The sequence below is a fragment of the Gracilinanus agilis genome, chromosome 5 (assembly GCF_016433145.1).
Source record: "Gracilinanus agilis isolate LMUSP501 chromosome 5, AgileGrace, whole genome shotgun sequence".
NCBI classification, from domain to species: domain Eukaryota; kingdom Metazoa; phylum Chordata; class Mammalia; order Didelphimorphia; family Didelphidae; genus Gracilinanus; species Gracilinanus agilis.
The window spans coordinates 309,108,908-309,128,126 of record NC_058134.1 but is presented as its reverse complement, the minus strand read 5'-3'; the positions used below and the strand labels follow the sequence as shown (position 1 = coordinate 309,128,126).

Here is a 19,219-nt window from a genome sequence, read left to right as displayed (position 1 = left end):
GGTGGTCCTTCTTGAAGCAGGAGCAGGGCAGGGGGATCTGCATGAGGGAAGGGTGCCTCGCCTCTCGCCAAATCACGAGACGCTGCTGCTTTTCCTCTTCCCTCAGCAGGCTGGAGAAGAGGCACGAGAGCCCCGGGAAGGCCGAGGGCTGCTGCTGGACCCGGCTTCGGGGGCGCGACAGGTCCTACTTCATTAACCTTCCCTCCAGCCCGGCTCTTCCCACCGCCTTCACCATAGGAGTCCGAGTTACCAGCATCCTTGAGCCGGAAAGCCTCAGCTTCATCTGGGAGTCTCCACGCTTTCCCCAGGGCCCATGTCCAGGCATTCCTAAGCCCTAGTAAGTCTCTGACTGTGTCTCTGTCTCTCTCTCTGTCTCTGTGTCTCTGTCTCTGCCTGTCTGTCTGTCTCTGCCTCTGCCTTTGTCTCTGTCTCTGCCTCTCTCTGTCTCTGTCTGTCTATCTCTACTCTCCCTCTTTCTCTCTGTTTCTCTCTATCTCTGTCTCTGCCTGTCTGTCTCTGCCTGTCTGTCTCTGTCTCTCTCTCTCTCTCTGTCTCTCTCTGTCTCTGTCTCTCTCTGTCTCTGTCTCTCTCTCTCTCTCTGTCTCTGTCTCTCTGTCTGTCTGTCTCTCTCTGCCTCTGTCTCTCTCTGTCTCTCTCTCTCTGTCTCTGTCTCTCTCTGTCTCTATCTCTGTGTCTCTGTGCCTCTCTCAGATGTCTCCTCTCCTCTCCATTTCTTCTCACTCGGCCCTTCCTGCCATCTCACACGGGCATCTCTTCCCAGGCTTTCCAGCTTTCTGCAGGCATCCTTTGGGCTCCCTCCTCCACACGGCTTCCAGGCTTAACCATCAGCTTCCCAAACAGACGCCTCCCCTCTCGACCCAGCTGCCCACTTGGGCAATATGAACTCTTCTGCCCAGTCTAGAAGGCCCCCCGTAGCCAGGGTCTGCCTCGTCTCTCCAGTCTGCCTTCTGCCACCTGCCTGAACACAGCCCCTTCTCCCCGCCCGCCCCGGCCCCCACCCAGTGCACGCTCCTTTTGCCCTGTCACCCTGGTGTGCCATCCCTCATGGTCTCTGGGGCTCCAACTTGAGCCCGTCCTTCAAGGCCTGTGTCCTGGGCCATCTCCTCGGGCTCCTCCAGGCTTCGGCCTGCACACGGTTAACACTGGGGCTTTAGCCACCGATCGATGCCCGCTGCTCTTTGTCCAGGCGCGTGTAGCCCCCCCCTCCCGTGAGCGAGGCTCTGACGAGATGATGTGAGGGCGGGTGCTGTGCCCGTGTGAGAGCACCCGGGGTGTGGCAGGGCCTTCTCGGTGGCGTTGTGGCAGGGAATGGCAGGGCCCGGGTGGGCTTCTCCCTGTCCGGCCCCTGCCGCCTCTGCCAGGAGTCCTGAGCTGGCAGCCATTGTGAGACGTTCCCGTGTGCTCCCCAGGACTCGTGGGATGGGCAGATGTGGGCCCGGGCATGGCGGCTCCTCCCCCAAGGGATCCCCCAGGAGCGGCGCCTTGGCAGGGAGGGCACCGTGGTCCTGGAGAGCCCGAGGAGGCCTCGGGCGGCCTTTCTCCTTGGTAGAGTTGTGAGCAGACAATAGGAGCCAGTCTGCCTGGCCCTCCAGAGGTTTAGAACAAGAGCCCTGGAGCTCCCTGGATGCTGCTCCCCATTGTTATGGTGCAGCCCAAGTCGCTAATGACTTCCTCTGGGCTTTGCCTGCCAACAGCTCCAGCTTCTTCAACTCGGCACACCTCGACAGGGGCGGCTTCTTGTCAGGCTAGAAAGCCAGAGCCGTTGGGTGGCCTCGGAGCACGTCTCCCCGGAGATGCCCCCCTGCCGACCCGTGTGCTGACCCCCTGGCTGACCCAGGACTGCCAGCCCAGGGCATGCCGCAGGACCTTTCCGCTGCCACGGCCTTGGCGAGGAAGCCCGCTTGGTGGTTCCCTAGCACGACCTTTCAGCTGAAGGCACTCCTCAGCAAAGGACGAGGGAAGGTGGGACCTTGGAGGTCTCTGGTCCTCCTTTGGCCAAGGGAGAGCCTGAGGCCCCAAGGAGGGGAGGCAGGAGACTTGTCTGCAGCGGCACGGGAGGAGAGGGAGGGAGGGAGGCTTCTGACACTCCACCACCCTGCTCAGCATATAGGCTCAGAGGGGAGCTTAGAGTCCCATCCCTTCATCTGAAGCCCGAGCCACCTGGAACCTTGGGAGGTCCCTCGGGTCCCCCGGCTCAGACCCTCTGTAGCCCCCGGGGCAGTCACACTGGATTTCACCAATTGTTGGCTTGTGGCAGGCCTTCCTCTCTCTCCCAGGTGGCCAGCCTGACCTGCGTAGGGCCAGCCTACACATCGACAGGGGGCTTGGAAAGGCCTGACGGGGTTGGTGGAAAGGAAACTGAGAACAATCCGCTACCAACAAGTCGCCTTGTAGAACAACAAGTGTTCTACCCGCCTTTGAGCTGTGTTTTCATTGTAGAATTTTTTCAAGACCAGTTTTTCCCACAAGGCTGGCCTGAAATCATCCTCATGACCTTTGAAGTCTAACAGCTTAGACTCGAGCTTACATAGGATCTGGGCAGGAAGAACACACTTTTTCATGCAGATTATGTTTAGTCTAAATAGCATTCAAAGGTTACCAAGACCTTATTTTATTCAAATAAATTTTGAGAAGTCTCTTATTCTTCAGCATATTCAATAGGTGGGGCAAAGTGTGAGCTTCTAAAACTGCACTTAAGTTCAATGTGTTAAAACAATGAAGTCATCAAGTATTTAAGTAATATTTTAAATACTAAAGTCATCAAGTATTTAAGTAATATTTTAAATACTAAAGTCATCAAGTATTTAAGTAATATTTTAAATACTAAAGTCATCAAGTATTTTACGTTGCCATCCTCTGTCCTCCCGATTTCTCAGAAATCAGGACAGATTAGAAGCAGCTTCTATCCTTTTGAATGCTGCTTTGCTGAGGGTGTGAAACATTAACTCATTAATTGCTGGTTTATTATAAGGTGGCTAGGGGATTTCTTGAAGGGGATCTCTGTATCTAGACCACAAGATGTGGGGCTTTCCTAGAGAAAATGACTACAACAATTCCAGTCATAAAAAGTGTTGGTCAGAAGGGAGTCACACAGGGGGGTCTGATTGGGGTTTCCATCCTTCCTGTGGCCTGATTTTCAGATAGCGGGGTCCACGCATGACTCTGTCATACTGCATGGATTCAATGGGTCCTTGTCCCCTCTGTGACCCACAGCAATGGGAACTGGGTATGAAAAATGCCTCCATTCTCTTCCAAATTGGGGATACCCAGAGTGTTCTGCCCATGAAAATCCATGAGGAAGTATTCCTACAAAGACAGGTGCGGGCATCTTTTCAGGCTCCTAGGAGGTTGGCCCAAGTGTTGGTGACTGTGTGCTTGGGGGCAATACTTCTCCCCAGGCAGACAGAGCTCCATGGCACTGAGCTCAGTGACCCCCGGGAGGGCGGAGGCCGAAGTCCTTCTCTGTCCCCACACGAGCTCCTTGGGGGACAGGAAGGAAAATGATGCTCCTTCAGTCAAGCGGAAAGATTCGATGTCGCACAGGCATAGCCGGCACAGAGTAGCAAAGCTCGTTGTCTTTAGCCAGACAATCCGTGTCATTCGGTTCAGGGATGGAGACCATCCCCCCACGCCTCTTCTTCCTTTCTAGGTGGCCCCCCGTCCGGGTCTCGGTAAAAGAAATGGCAGACTGCGGCATGCGGATTCCCACGAACACTGGGGGCGTCGCTCCTAGGCAGAACGCAGCACTCCAGGATCAAGAGGAAAGCATGTCTCGGTAGCTGGAGGGGTCAGAAAAATGGATTCCCAAATAACCGTCTGACACACACTGACATTAGAGAGAAAATCCCTCTGAGGGCCAGCGGGAAGCCTGCTTGGAAGTCTGAGTCAGACAAGGCCCAGTTTGACATTTCGTGCCATCTGGAGATCTGAGCCCGCGAGCTACTTCCAAAGATAACGTGAGTTGCTGTTGTGCCCACCCCACTGGCCTCCCCATGGGCACTATGAAATGAATTACCAAGAGATTGGCAACCACAGCAAGGTGACTGAGTTCATTCTTGTGGGGCTGTCCAGGCAGCCCACATCTCAGCTCGCCCTCTTCTGGGCCCTGCTCTTTGTCTACGTGGTGACGCTGCTGGGGAACAGCGCCATCATAGTGGCAGTGTGGGGAGAGTCTCGGCTCCACACGCCCATGTATTTCTTCCTCGGCAATTTGTCCTTCCTGGACCTCCTCTTCTCCACGAGCACAGTTCCACTCATCATGATGAATGCCTTCTGGGATTTCCCTACCATCTCCTACAATGACTGCTTTACCCAACTTGCCTTCCGGACCTTCTTGGCACTGACCGAGTGCTTCCTCCTTGCCATCATGGCCTATGACCGCTTCGTGGCCATCTCGACCCCCCTGCGTTACCCTGTGGTCATGAATGTCCGAGTCTGCAGGGGCCTGGCGGTGGCTTCCTGGACGGTGGCCCTCGTGGTCACCGTCGTTCCCATTTTGACAGTGCCCGTGAGTTTCTGTGGGAGAAACGCCATCAACCACTTCTCCTGCGAAGTCCAAGCCATCTTCAAACTGCTCTGCTCAGACACCAGCCTGCTGGAGGGCTTGATGATGGCCTCTGCCACCATCTCCATGCCAGTGCCTTTGGCCTTCATCTTGGCCTCCTACCTGCGCATCGTTGCCGCGGTGCTCAGGATTCGCCCCACGAAGGCCAGGCTCAAAGCCTTTTCCACCTGCGGTTCCCACTTGACCACAGTCGCCATCTACTTTGGGACTCTCATCTATATCTATCTGAAACCCCAAAACAAAGAGTCCCAAGATGGGGACAAGATCTTCTCCATATTTTACGCGGCGGTGACCCCCATGCTGAACCCCCTTATTTACACCTTAAGGAACAAAGACATGAAGTCTGCCCTCAGGAAAGTCTTCTTCAAGGCAAAATCCGTGGAGTAGACCCGCCCAACCTGAGCCAGGGTCCCCAGGAGGTCTTTGGGTCCTGGGAGGCCTAACTGGTCACGCAGAGACAAAAAGCTCACTAGTACTTCTGTAGGCACTTGGAGGAGATGAATGCATTCTGGGAGGTCACAGTCCAGTGTCAGGGCTCCGTGAGAGAGTGGCTCGAGCCTTGGAATTGGGAAGACCTCCAGGGGACTCTTGCCTGAGATCCTTCCACTCTCTGACACTACGTTTCTCCATCTGTATAAGAAGGGCGTTGGGCCGGGTGGCCCCTAACGGTCTCCTCTAGCTCTAAATATCTGATCCCATGACCGTGGACACAGATAATCACAGGCCGGGCCGGTAAGTGGAGCGACAAGGCCCTTCGTCACATCTCGTTGGCAACTCCCTGAAAACCGCGAGACTCCGACATCACGCGCTTCGGGAGTTTCGCCTCCTCATTGGGGATCCTCTCCGTGATCCCCTCCCCACGGAAGCCCGAGCTCCCTGAGGGTCAAGGAGTCACTTTTCTATCATTGTCCCCTTCACCTCTGAGAGGCAATGTGGAATGGCGGAGAGAAAGCAGGCCCGGGAAGGAATGCTGGGCAAGTGACAAGGGCAAGCCCTCGGGGCTCTGCAGCCATTCTCGGAGGCTCTAAGGTTCATTCGTAGTGGTAGAGCGACTTCCTTTCCTGGCAGGTCCTTCCTGGGCCTGGGCCTGGGCCTGGGCCTGGCAAGTAGCTGCTTAATAAATGTTTATTGGATCGCACTTGGTTGGCTCCTTTGTCTTGGAAGAATCTGAGAACCGAGTGAGGACCAAAAGCCACCTCCCCACACCAGAGGTTGGCCCTTTGGCCACACATCTCCATGAATGAGATGGGGCCTGCTTTGGTCCTACCTCGTGCAACCTGGGCAGCCCTGAAGGAGCCGTAGGAAGCATTTTACTTTGTATCCTAATGCTAGCGCCCCCCTCTGGGTCTTGTTTGTGCACAACGATCTGGACGGTCCCCCATTGCATCGTGAGTTCCTTCAGGGCAGAGACTGGTTTTGCCCTCCGTTATTGGTGGTGATGGGTGCACGCCCTGGACTTCTTTAGCCTCTTTGCCCCCTCTCCAAGGGAGGCTTTCACTCATTCCTGCCAGGAGGGGGAGCGAGAGATCGGGGCCAGAGGCCGGGCCTCGGCCGTCCTCAGAGACAGACCACAAATATACAGTATCCACCTATTCGCTTAAATGGGATTTGGCTACAGTCTAGGGCGTGGGATCGGGTTCAAGCCAGTTTTGTATTGCGTCGGCACTTTGGAAGGAAGGCGAACCCCAAGTTCTCTGTCTAGGACTTGACGCCCTTCCTAGCACTAGCAGCTCCACCACGAGAGCACAGTGAATAGCGGAGGAGGCCACTCATCAGGTCCGTAACCAAACAGTGTCCTTCCTGTAGCTCACATTTATAACCATCATTTAGCAACTAGTGAAAAGCAGGCTAGAGAAAGAGAGAAGCGTGAACCCCTTGGCTGGCTAGCTGCGAGCTCAAGAGCCAGCCCAGAGCCAGCCCAGACTGTGTGGCCTGAGGGGGGGGTCTGTGGTTCCAGGAAAAGGGGGTGACTTCCTGTCCTCTCTTCACGGTGTCCTTTTCCAGAGCCTCTGATTTCCAGACCTCGATCAGGACAAAAGGCAGGTCTCCCAAAGCCAGGAGTTCCCCTTCCCATGTGACCCAACCTGGGGCCTTACCATATAAAGAGGGATGGACACCTCCCACTAGGATTGGGGCAACAGCTCACCTGGAGGAGAATGTTCCGTCCTGGATCCCACCCAGTGGGAAATGTCCGGAAGTCTCCAGAGTAGCAAGGGATAGGGACATGGTGGAGATTGTTGACTCCTCTCAAGCCTTCCCAGGGTCGTTTCTTTCAGCAACCCACAAGGGAATTGGCTTCTTCCATCTTCTCTCTCCAAGCTAGAAGCTGTTGATGCGGAATCTAGAAACCCCAAACTTGTAGCTTAGTAAGATCTGATGAACCCCAAGTTTTAGGGCTAGCTCTTAAGTTAGAGACCCCAAATCTTGGACTTGTTCCCTGTTCCCCTGAGAATCCGCCCTGAAGGGAAGCTCAGGCTAGCAGTTTCAGATAGTATAATGAACCCCAGGATGAATGACAATCCCAGTTAGGCGGAGCTAAGCATATGCTAAGCACCCTTTTTGTCAGTTGTCTTCCCCATTGTAGCAGAGACCCTTTCCCAGGAAAGACTCACACCTGCGCAGGGACCACCCTTTCAGTATCCATTGCAGGTAGCCCCTTCCCTCACCCCCAGCCTCTGGCTAGGATTCCTTTCCCAAGCTTGACTGTATCCTGTCAGTATACTTTGAACACTCCCATTTCCTTGTAGCTATGGTGACGTCAGTCATCTTTCCCTGGATCTCCCCAAATGGTATAGATAAGTTCCCCAAATTCTTGGAGTTGTCAGTCTAGCACGGTTGGCTCTCCCAGGGGTCAGAGCATCCAGAGTTCAATTCTTGAACTCTGTGTAGGTGTGTGGCACGCAGCTCTGCATGGAGGCCTAACTCAGCACTTATATCCCTTTCCTTGATTAAAAAGTGGCTTTTCTGACTACTTAATAGTTCTGTGGTATTTCCCAGTCAACAAATGGAGGTCCCAGCGAGATTCTGAAGTCCCAGCTGCCTGAGCCGCCCTGCTAACAAGGACTCCAAGACGTGAGGTACCCACATGACCCATTTGGGGTTGAGTCAGGAGTCCGGTTAGCCGAGGGGCCAGGTAAGTGGCTCTCAGAAAAAGGACTTGATTCCGTGTATTTGGGAGTGACCCAGTCTTTAATTAAGAGGGTTTAAGCGGTGGTCTGTGGATTGCACAGAGAGATGCAGAATCCGGAGTCTACCTGGGGGCTGCTGGGATGGGGAACAGCATGTCTGTGGCCCCAGGAGGAGGTGGGGGCAGCCGGCAGCCTGAGGAACCACCTAACAATACAGCTGAGAGTTATATGTTTTCAAAGTTTGGGCTTGATGCAGGCAAAGGTTTAGATAAGGTGACAGACAGTGGCAGAATCTGGTCCCAAGGCAAATTGTCCAAAATGGAGTCTAGTTCAACCTGACTACAAGCTCCGAGCTTGGCTAGGTTTGTGTGTGTGTGTGTGTGTGTGTGTGTGTGTGTGTGTGTGTGAGTGAAGCAGTATCTCCGCTAGAAGGAAGAGCAAGGATAGTATAGTTCAGATTCGCGAATGGTTGACTGAAAGCTGTGAATGGGAAGCTGAGCTGCGGTGTGGGAGGCTGGCTGTTCAATTGAAGTTCTGGGTAACTGCTTGGAATTCATCAAAATAGAGAAGGCGCTTCAGAATTCGAAAGGCCACGCCTTAAGGTTCACGTGGTTGTACATTTTTGTGGAAGAGCTTCTCATAAAAGCTCGAGAACTGAAGTTCTAGATTTCTTCTCAGCTTTCCGTGGGGTTTTGCTTATATTGTATGTCTAATGTATTTCTTACGCGGATCTCGAATGCTTGTGATTTAAATGGGAGCGAATAATGTCTGTAAGGTTGGGGTAACAGCTGATCCCTCCCCAAAGCTGAAGAGGTGAGGCAGGAGCTGGCGATCTGGGTATGGCGATGCCCAGCAGGAGGCAGGAGGAGGCACAGAAAGTCATAACTTTTCTTCCCAATTTGATAGGGTTAATGGGTGAACTGTTGTGCACCACGTGCAGGTGATGTTTGAATGATCTCGGCAGTGAGGGACGTTTCATTCTGGCTGTTCACTTTTTGATTCGAGGCCTGTCATTGCACACTTTGCTCACGCTGTTATTCCTTTCCAGAGAGCAGGTTTTTCTCATTAACGTGTGTGTGTGTTCCGGCCATTGAGGCTTTGTAAAAAGACAAGACGTGGTTGGGAAAAGGCTTTGCTTTAAATGGTGAGGAAACGCTGAGCATTTTTTGAGCTGACAATTTCCTTTTAAGAAGCCGTTTTTGCCTGTCGAAGAAGGCAGTTTGGGAGGCCGAGTAAATTCGAGCAGGAAGCTCAAGAGAAGCGATTTGGAGAGCCATCTGATTCTGGCGGGGGGGGGGGGTTAAGCTTTTCTTTAGTTTTGTGTTTAGTGAGAAATGTCCCGGGTTTTACTCCTGGAGAAGTAGAAGGGCCGTGAACTAGAGCCTGATTTTTGGAGTTTAAGGTGAATTTCCAGAGCGCGCCCATTCCGATAGATAAGTCTCTGTTTTACAAGACTAGCGAATCCTGGTTCCTTTGGGGGAATTAGCCTTATTTTTTCCTTTTTAAGTGGAAAAACCTAATCTGATTGATTCGTTTGGTGAGCACTATTAGAGGAGGGAATCCCCCACCTGGGAAAATGCCTCAGAAATTTCGAGGGATACCCTGCATTTGACCACCCCAGCTCTGGAGGGTGGGGGAAGTGGTTAGAACTTGTTACAGTTAAGCTTGCTAGTGTGTTATTTGGAATTTTGGGGGTTCTGTTGAGAGTTATTTGGGGCTCATTTGAGTTTTAAATATTTAGATATATGACAAACGTCCTGTGGATGTTTAGGGGACTTGGAAACTACATCTCCCATGATTCAATGGGTTTCCGGTCTTACGTGATGATGTGAGCAAATGTAAAGCATAGCTTAGATAGAAAGGACTTGACTGGGACTGGCTCTCTTTTGGCACGTGGGAGAGGTGGATAGAAGGTATGGCGGGGAACGTGAAGTAGATCTTAGCAGGCGTGTGGTCATCTTATATTTAACCAATATGGCCTTAATTAAAATATTCATACTTCTTATAATATCAGTCTATATTTATTATAATCCTAACACTAGATTGCTTGTTAAAAAGGAATTATTTGGAACTCCTGGAGCACTGACTATGTATCTCAAGATGTTTCTCAGTGGCCGGACATTGTACCCCCCCCCCCCCAAACGCAGGCAAAACTAAGCAAGGACATTCCTTTGCTCTCTTACACCCTTGGGACTCCCAACCCCAAACATCTGACCTTGAAGATTATCCTCCTTTGATTGCCCCATTGAATTGAGATGGCTAAAGAGACACACCCTCCAAATCAGAAGAGCCACCTCATGCCCTCGGGCAAACCTTCCCCCTTCCTTGCTCCAGAGTCAGGTCCTCACCCCAAAGGGAATCTCAGGCTAGAAGTTTCAGGCTGAATAATGGGCCCCAGGGGAAGAGACAATCCCAGTTAGGTGGAGCTAGGCCTATGCTAGGTACCCTTTTTGTCTAGGGCAGCCTTCCCCATGGTATCAGAGAGCCTTCCCAAGAAGACCCCCACCTGGGCAGGGGCAGAGGCCAGCCTTTTAGCATCCATTCATTGTAAGGTAGGTGCCCCAGCCTCTGGCTATGGTTTCTTTCCCAAGCCTGTCAGTGTAGTTTCCTTGTAGCCATGGTGACGCCAATCGCTCCTATTTCCCTGTCCCTCGGTTCCCCTTAAAGGTATATAAGGACTCCCAGTTCTGTGGTGCTTGGGAGCTATCATCTCGTGTGGTGATCCTCCCGGGGATACTGTCCCCAGAGTGCCAGGGCGTAGGCCCTGGAAACGTTTTCGGTGCTGGGCCCTGGACGTGACCGAGACCTTGGGCCTCTCCCCTTCCTGATCAAAGGCTTGCGTTTTCGGCCTACTTTAGTAGTTCTGTGTTATTTCCAAGTGAACACAATCTAATGGAGAAAGACAGCATGCAAAAGGAGGAAGAAAAGCAGGGGCGGATGGCAAGGGGAAGGAGGTGCCTGGCTGGTGTGGCGCAATGCTAACTAAAGAGTACGCTTGCTGCTTGGTCTGTGGCCTCTTTAAGGCAAGGCTTTAGGAGGGGCTCCTTGCTCTCCCCTCTAGTTCTCCCAGCAGAGGAGCAGAACGTGCCAAGGGTGCCGGAGAAGCAGAAATCCCAAAGCTGATCTATTCCCCGAGATGACGGAGAAGCTTCCTGGGAGCATCATGGTGGAGTTCAGGGGAACAACTTGGAGTTCTTCCTTCGAAAACTGTCTGTTTATACCATTTGACCACTTACTTGTTGGCTTTTAATTTGGTAAATTCAAGTCAGTTCCTTATTGAGACGTTTATGAGAGAAGCTTATGGCAAAGATTTGGTTTTTCTCCATTTACCTTTTTCCTCCCTGGCCTCTATGAGGGGCTGTAATTGGGTGGCATCTTTCCATTTTTAGAGAAATGAGGCGGGTTGTTTTTGGTATAATAAGTAGGAGAGCTTCAACTCAGTTGTATTCATTCTGTTGTGAGGCTTAACATGCAGCAGATTTGTCCAGAGCGCTCTTCTACATTTGCACACGTTGTCCTATGATCAGTTGACCATCTTCTGGATTCCTTGTTTCTCTCGTTGTGTTTGGGACTCTCCCAGATACCCCAACTGAAACCTCTCTGCCAAGCCCCTGGTTGTTTCTCTTGGGTTATCTGCCCTCAGGTTCTCTCGCCTCTGCTAAGACTCCTCTTCTCCCTCGCTTGCATGCAGCCCAGTATTCGTCCTTCCTTTCCTCTACTTCCTAAAGTGTATGTCTATGACCCCAAAGGCTTTATAGTTGGATGGCGATCCCCATTCAGGGTGTACTTTCTCAGAGACGGCGTTCCCCGAGGGTCTCGGGGCTTAGCTCGGTGTGCTGTTGCTGCGTGCGTGCATGGCTCTGCGTGGTGGCCGTAAGAGCACTGGCTCCCTTCTCCTGATTAAAGCCATGTTCTCGGTCATCAGAATTCGCCCCAAGGGAGCTCTCACAGATCGGGAAGGAATTGATCCCAGCTTAGGTGGGACTAGCAGGTCTAAGCAAACGCTAAGTACCCTTTTAGTCTCAGAAGGTTCCCCCGTTGGATCAGAGAAGACCAACACCTGTAATATTGCATCACCACCATATACCACAACTCACTCAGCTATTCCCTGGGGACAATCCCTCCATTTCCAATACTTTGCCAGGACAAAGAGAGCTGCTCAAATATTTTGGCAGTTATAATAAAAAAATTGGATTAAGATGGTGGCAGAGTAAAAGCAGCTGCTTAACCTCTCCTAATCAAAACATACAGGACTCCTCAAGGGGACATAAAAACAAATCCAGACGAAAGAAGGGACCCCCACAACAGGGCACAGCATTGAAGGTACATGGGATTGGGGGCACTTCCATGTTATAAGGGAGTGAAACAGCTCTCACTAAAATGTGAGCTGAGCAACCCCTTTCCCCCCACCACCACCTACAGGGCCAAAGCCAGCTCACAAGAGTTAGAGCAAGTTTGGGGCATCCATTAAGTCCTTGTCAGCTACCTGGGATCACCTGCTCCTGAGAGCAGCAAGACGTAAGACCCCAAGAGGCTAAAGAACCAGACTTTGAACACAGACTTTGAGCTCAGGTGCAGAGACAGGTGTAGACACAGATCCTGAGTGCAGGTACGGACCTTGGGTGAGGACCCAGTGCAGAGAGGTGCACAACTGTGGAAGCAGCGCCCTGAGATTGTTAAAGGAGCTTCAGGCAGAGGAACAAGCAAGGGGACCACCAGGAGGCTTGACCCTGAGAACAACCAGACCTGAGACCTCAGGAGCCTAAAGAGTGCAGACAGACCCTGGGTGTGAGGATAAAGCTGAGAGGGTGAAGGGCTAACAATGGCAAGCCAGACACAAGAACCCCAGAAGAGAAAGATCAAGAAGAAACCTTTAACACTCGACAACTTTTACACAGAAAAATCCAGACAACAGAGCAAACAGAGCAAATAGCAGAGGAGAATAAACAAGTAACCATATCCAAACCTTCCCCCCAAAATAAAAACTGGTCACAAGGTCTTGAAGAGTTCAAATCTGAGATGATGAGAAAGATGGAAGAGATCTGGCAAGAAAATAACAGTTTAAAAGGCAGAATTTCACAATTGAAAAGTGAGGCTCAGAAATAAAATGAAATGATAAGCAAATTGAAGACCAGAAATGACCAGCTGGAAGCCTTGAAGAACCAAACAGACCAGACTGAAAAGGAAAACCAAAAGATTATAGCCAAAAACCAGTCTCTAAAGACCAGAATTGGGCAGGTAGAAGCCAATGATCTCTCAAGACAGCAAGAACAAATAAAGCAAAGTCAAAAGACTGATGAAATAGAAGGAAACATGAAATATCTCAATGAGAAAGTGACAGATCAAGAAAACAGGTCTAGAAGAGACAATTTGAGAATCATTGGTCTTCCTGAAAAAGCAGAAATTAATAGAAATTTGGACTCCATACTAAAAGAAATTATTCAGCAAAATTGCCCTGAAGGTCTACAACAAGAGGGCAAGACAGACATTGAAAGGATCCATAGATCACCCTCTACACTAGACCCTGAAAAGACAACCCCCCAGGAATATAATAGCCAAATTCAAGAGCTTCCAAGTAAAAGAAAAAATATTACAAGAAGCCAGAAAGAGAGAATTCAGATATCAAGGAGCACCAATCAGGATCACACAGGATCTGGCAGCCTCCATACTACAAGACCACAAGGCTTGGAATATGATATTCTGAAAGGCAAGAGAAATGGGTCTACAACCAGGGATCACCTACCCATCAAAACTGACTATATACTTCTAGGGGAAAGTTTGGGCATTCAACAAGATAGAATATTTCCAAGTATTTACACAGAAAAGACCAGGACTAAATGGAAAGTTCGATATCCAACCAAAAAAAACGAAGAGAAACATGAAAAGGTAAATAAGAAACAGAGGGGAAAGAAAACTCTTATGTTTAAATTTGCCTCTTTAAGGGCTTTAATAAGATCAAATTATTTGTATTCCTACATGGAGAAATGTTAGGTTTAATCTTCAAAAACTGTATTCACTATTATAGTAATTAGAAGAATTATTCACAGGGAAAGGTTGGAGCACTAAATGGTCTAAGATGAGATGGGGAGGGGAAAGAGGGGGGTGAATAGTAGATGGCACCACGAGAAACTTGAATGAATAAGAAAAATAGGATATTCTATACCACACAAAGAGGGCATGGGAAGGGGAAGGGATGAATACTATTATAAGAAGGAGAGGAAGAGAGCATTGAGAGGTCATATTTAAACCTTACCCTCAGCAGAATTCACCCTGAGAGGGAAGAGTAGCTATATCTATTGGGATATAGAATTCTATCTAATCCTACTGAGAAAGTCAGAAGGGATCAACCAAGGGGAGCAGGGGAGTGGGGAGGTCAAAAAAAAGAAGGGAGGAGAGGGGGGAGGGAATTCATTAGGCCTTAAAAATAAAAAGAGGGGAATAATAAGGGAGGGGGTGGGAAGGGAAGTAAATCAAGGGAGAGGGCAAGGGGGACTGGTCTAAAACAAACCACTGGTTCAAAAGGAAATAGTGTAACAAGAAGGAGTAGAACTAGGAAAGGATACCAAAATGTTGGGGAATACACAACTGATAATTATAACTCTGAATGTGAATGGAATGAACTCACCCATAAAACAGAAGCAAATAGCAGAGTGGATTAGAAACCAAAATCCTACCATATGTTGGCTACAAGAAACACATGTGAGGCGGGTTTAAGGTTAAGGGCTGGAGCAAAATCTTTTGGGCTTCAAATGAGAAAAAGAAGGCAGGAGTGGCGATCATGATTTCTGACAAAGCCAAAGTAAAAATAGATATGATTAAAAGAGACAGGGAAGGTAATTACATCCTGATAAAAGGCAGTATAGACAATGAGGAAATAACAGTACTCAACATGTATGCACCAAATGGTATAGCATCCAAAATCATAAAGGAGAAACTGGCAGAGCTCAAGAAGGAAATAGATAGTAAAACCATACTAGTGGGAGATCTAAATATTCCTCTTTCAGACCTAGAGAAATCAAACCAAAAAAATAAATAAGAAAGAGGTCAGAGAGGTGAATGAAGTCCTAGAAAAATTAGATTTAAAAGATATCTGGAGAAAAATAAATAGGGACAAAAAGGAATACACCTTCTTTTCAGCTGCACATGGTACATTCACAAAGATTGACCATGTAATAGGGCATAGAAACATTGCAAAAAATGCAAAAGAGCAGAAATAATAAATGTAACCTTCTCAGATCATAATGCAATAAAAATAATAATTAGTAAGGGCACCTGGACAGGCAAATAAAAAAAACTAATTGGAAATTAAATAATATGATTCTCCAAAACCAGTTAGTTAAAGAAGAAATCATAGAAACAATCAATAATTTCATTGAAGAGAATGACAATGATGGGACATCCTGCCAAACTCTGTGGGATGCAGCTAAGGCAGTACTCAGGGGGAAAATTTATATTGTTGAATGCATATATTAACAAATTAGAGAGGGCAAAGATCAATGAACTGGGCATGCAAATTAAAAATCTAGAAAGGGAACAAATTGAAAATCCCCAGCTAAAGACCCAATTAGAGATTACAAAAATTAAAGGAGAAATCAATAAAATTGAAATTAAAAGAACTATTGAATTAATAAATAAGACAAGCTGGTACTTTGAAAAAAACAAAAAAAAGACAAAGTACTGGTCAATCTAATTATAAAAAGGAAAGAATAAAACCAAATCATCAGTATCAAAGATGAAAAGGGAGACCTTACCTTTAATGAAGAGGAAATCAAGGCAATCATTAAAAACTATTTTCCCCAATTATATGGCAATAAACATAGCAATCTAAGTGAGATGGATGAATATTTACAAAAATATAAATTGCCTAGATTAACAGTAGAAGAAATAGAATTACTTAAATAATCCCATATCAGAAAAAGAAATTGAACAAGCCATCCAAGAATTCCCTAAGAAAAAATCCCCAGGACCAGATGGATTCACAAGTGAATTCTATCAAACCTTCAAAGAACAACTAACTCCAATACTGTACAAACTATTTGACATAATAAGCAAAGAAGGAGTCCTACCAAATTCCTTTTATGACACAAATATAGTACTGATCAGCCCAAAGCCAGGTAGATCAAAAACAGAGAAAGAAAACTACAGAACAATTTCCTTGATGAACATAGATGCAAAAATCTCAAACAGAATACTAGCAAAAAGACTCCAGCAAGTGATCAAGAGGGTTATTCATTATGATCAGGTGGGATTTATACCAGGAATGCAAGGATGGTTCAAAATCAGGAAAACCATCCACATAATTGACCACATCAACAAGCAAACCAACAGAAACCACATGATTATCTCAATAGATGCTGAAAAAGCCCTTGACAAATACAACATCCATTCCTATTGAAAACACTGGAAAGTATAGGAATGGAAGGTCCTTTCCTAAAAATAATAAACAGTGTATATCTAAAACCATCAACAAGCATCATATGCAACGGGGATAAATTAGAAGCCTTCCCAATAAGATCAGGTGTGAAACAAGGATGCCCATTATCACCTCTATTATTCAACATGGTACTAGAAACACTAGCAGTAGCAATGAGAGAAAAAAAAGAAATTGAAGGTATTAAAATAGGCAATGAGGAGACCAAGCTAGCACTCTTTGCAGATGATATGATTGTCTACTTAAAGAATCCTAGGAAATCAACTAAAAAGCTAGTAGAAATAATCAACTTTAGCAAAGTTGCAGGATACAAAATAAACGCACATAAACCATCAGCATTTCTATATATCTCCAACACATCCCAGCAGCAAGAGGTAGAAAGAGAAACACCATTTAAAATCACCCTAGATAACATAAAATACTTAGGAATATACTTACCAAAACAAACACAGCAATTATATGAAAACAACTATAAATACTTTCCAAACAATTAAAACTAGATCTAAACAATTGGAAAAACATCAATTGCTCATGGGTAGGACAAGCTAACATAATAAAAATGACCATTCTACCCAAATTAATTTACCTGTTTAGTGCCATACCTATCAAATTACCAAAAAACTACTTTTTTACTGAATTAGAAAAAACTATAACAAAGTTCATTTGGAAGAACAAAAGTTCAAGAATATCAAGGGAAATAATGAAAAAAAACGTGAAGGAAGGTGGCCTAGTAGTACCAGATATTAAACTATACTATAAAGCAGTGGTGATCAAAACAGTATGGTACTGGCTAAGAGACAGATGGGAGGATCAGTGGAATAGACTTGGGGTAAGTGACATCAGCAAGACTGTCTATAATAAACATAAAGAACCCAGCTTTTGGTTCAAAAATCCACTATTGGGGGCAGCTGGGTAGCTCAGTGGAGTGAGAGTCAGGCCTAGAGACAGGAGGTCCTAGGTTCAAACCTGGCCTCAGCCACTTCCCAGCTGTGTGACCCTGGGCAAGTCACTTGACCCCCATTGCCCACCCTTACCAATCTTCCACCTATGAGACAATACACCGAAGTACAAGGGTTTAAAAAAAATCCACTATTTGACAAAAACTGCTGGGAAATTTGGAAAACAATATGGGAGAGATTAGGTTTAGATCAGCATTTCACACCCTACACCAAGATAAATTCAGAATGGGTGAATGACTTTGATATAAAGAAGGAAACTATAAGAAAATTAGGTGAACATAGAATAATGTACCTGCCAGATCTCCGGGAAAGGGAAAATTTTAAAACCAAGCAAGAGTTAGAAAAAATTACAAAATGTACCCAGCTGTACGACCCTGGGCAAGTCACTTAACCCTCATTGCCTATCCCTTACCACTCTTCTGCCTTGGAGGCAATACACAGTATTGACTCCAAGACAGAGGGTAAGGGCTCATAAATAAATAAATATTAAAAAAATTACAAAATGTAAAATAAATAATTTTGATTATATTAAATTAAAAAGGTTTCGTACAAACAAAACCAATGCAACCAAAATCAGAAGGGAAACAATGGACTGGGAAAAAAATCTTTATAATAAAAAATTCTGACAGAGGTCTAATTACTCAAATATACAAGGAGTTAAATCAATTGTATAAAAAATCAAGCCATTCCCCAATGGATAAATGGGCAAGGGACATGAATAGGCAATTTTCAGATAAAGAAATCAAAACTATCAATAAGCACATGAGAAAGTGTTCCAAATCTCTAATAATTAGAGAAATGCAAATCAAAACAACTCTGAGGTATCACCTCACACCTAGCAGATTGGCTAAAATGAAAGAAGGGGAGAGTAATGAATGCTGGAGGGGATGTGGCAAAATTGGGACATTGATGCATTGCTGGTGGAGTTGTGAACTGATCCAACCATTCTGGCTGCCAATTTGGAACTATACTCAAAGGGCTATAAAAGACTGCCTGCCCTTCAACCCAGCCATAGCATTGCTAGGTTTGTACTCCAAAGAGATCATAGATAAACAGACTTGTACAAAAATATTTATAGTTGTGCTTTTTGTGGAGGCAAAAAACTAGAAAAAGCCCTTCAATTGGGGAATGGCTGAACAAATTGTGGTATATGCTGGTGATGGAATACTATTGAGCTCAAAGGAATAATAAACTGGAGGAATCCCATGTGAACTTGAACGACCTCCAGAAATTAACACAGAGTGAAAGGAGCAGTCAGAAGAACATTGTACACAGAGAGTGATACACTGTGACACAATCGAATGTAATGGACTTCTGTACCAGCAGCAACGCAATGATCCAGGACAATTCTGAGGGATTTATGGAAAAGATGCTACCCACATTCAGAGGAAGAACTGCAGGAGTGGAAACACAGAAGAAAAGCAACTGCTTGAATACATGGGTGGATGTGGACATGGTTGGGGATGTGACACTAAAGGAACACACCAATGCAACAATAGATATTGTGTGAATAAGTCTTGATTGATCACACATGTTAAAACCAGTGAACATGTGTGTTGTATATGGGGATGTAAAGGGGGGTGAAGGGAAAGTAAAAACAAGAATCATGTAACCATGGAAAATCTTTCTAAAAAAATAAAATATTTAAAAAAATACATTTTGGTAGAGGTGGGCTCTTTGCCCTCGTGTCTGATCTCATTGGGCTACAGAGCCAGTAGTGGTGTTGCTGGGCCAAAGGGTATGCACAGTTTTATGGCTCTTTGAGCTCAATTCCATATTACTCTCCAGAGTGGCCATATCAGTTCACAGTTCCACCAACAATGTATCAGTGTCCCACTTTCCCCACCCCCTCTTCAACATTTATCGCTTTCCTCTGTGCTCATGCTAGCCAATCTGATAGAACGCTGTCCTTTCGGCCCAAGATGGATGGGGATGCTGAGCTTGGGATGATTAGGCCGTGCTACAGCTGGGTGGTTTCGGGCTTGTTGCTTTGGCTGACTTGTGCCCATTGGGGCTCCCTGACCATCCTTCTTTGCCATCTCCCCAGTCTGCCAGCCGCCCCAGGGAAGACAGACAGCTGTCCTCTGAGGTGGACACCGTGTCACCGTGCAGCCCA

At 47.1% G+C, this 19,219-nt stretch overlaps 1 protein-coding gene across 1 annotated transcript; it reads left to right on the top strand.

Annotated features, from left to right (window-relative positions):
* The first annotated feature begins 4,027 nt into the window (after window positions 1–4,027).
* Window positions 4,028–4,972, top strand: LOC123250294 (olfactory receptor 13H1-like). The gene has a single exon (XM_044679300.1). The coding sequence runs from the start codon at window positions 4,028–4,030 to the stop codon at window positions 4,970–4,972; it is 945 nt and encodes a 314-aa protein (XP_044535235.1).
* Window positions 4,973–19,219: the final 14,247 nt, after the last annotated feature.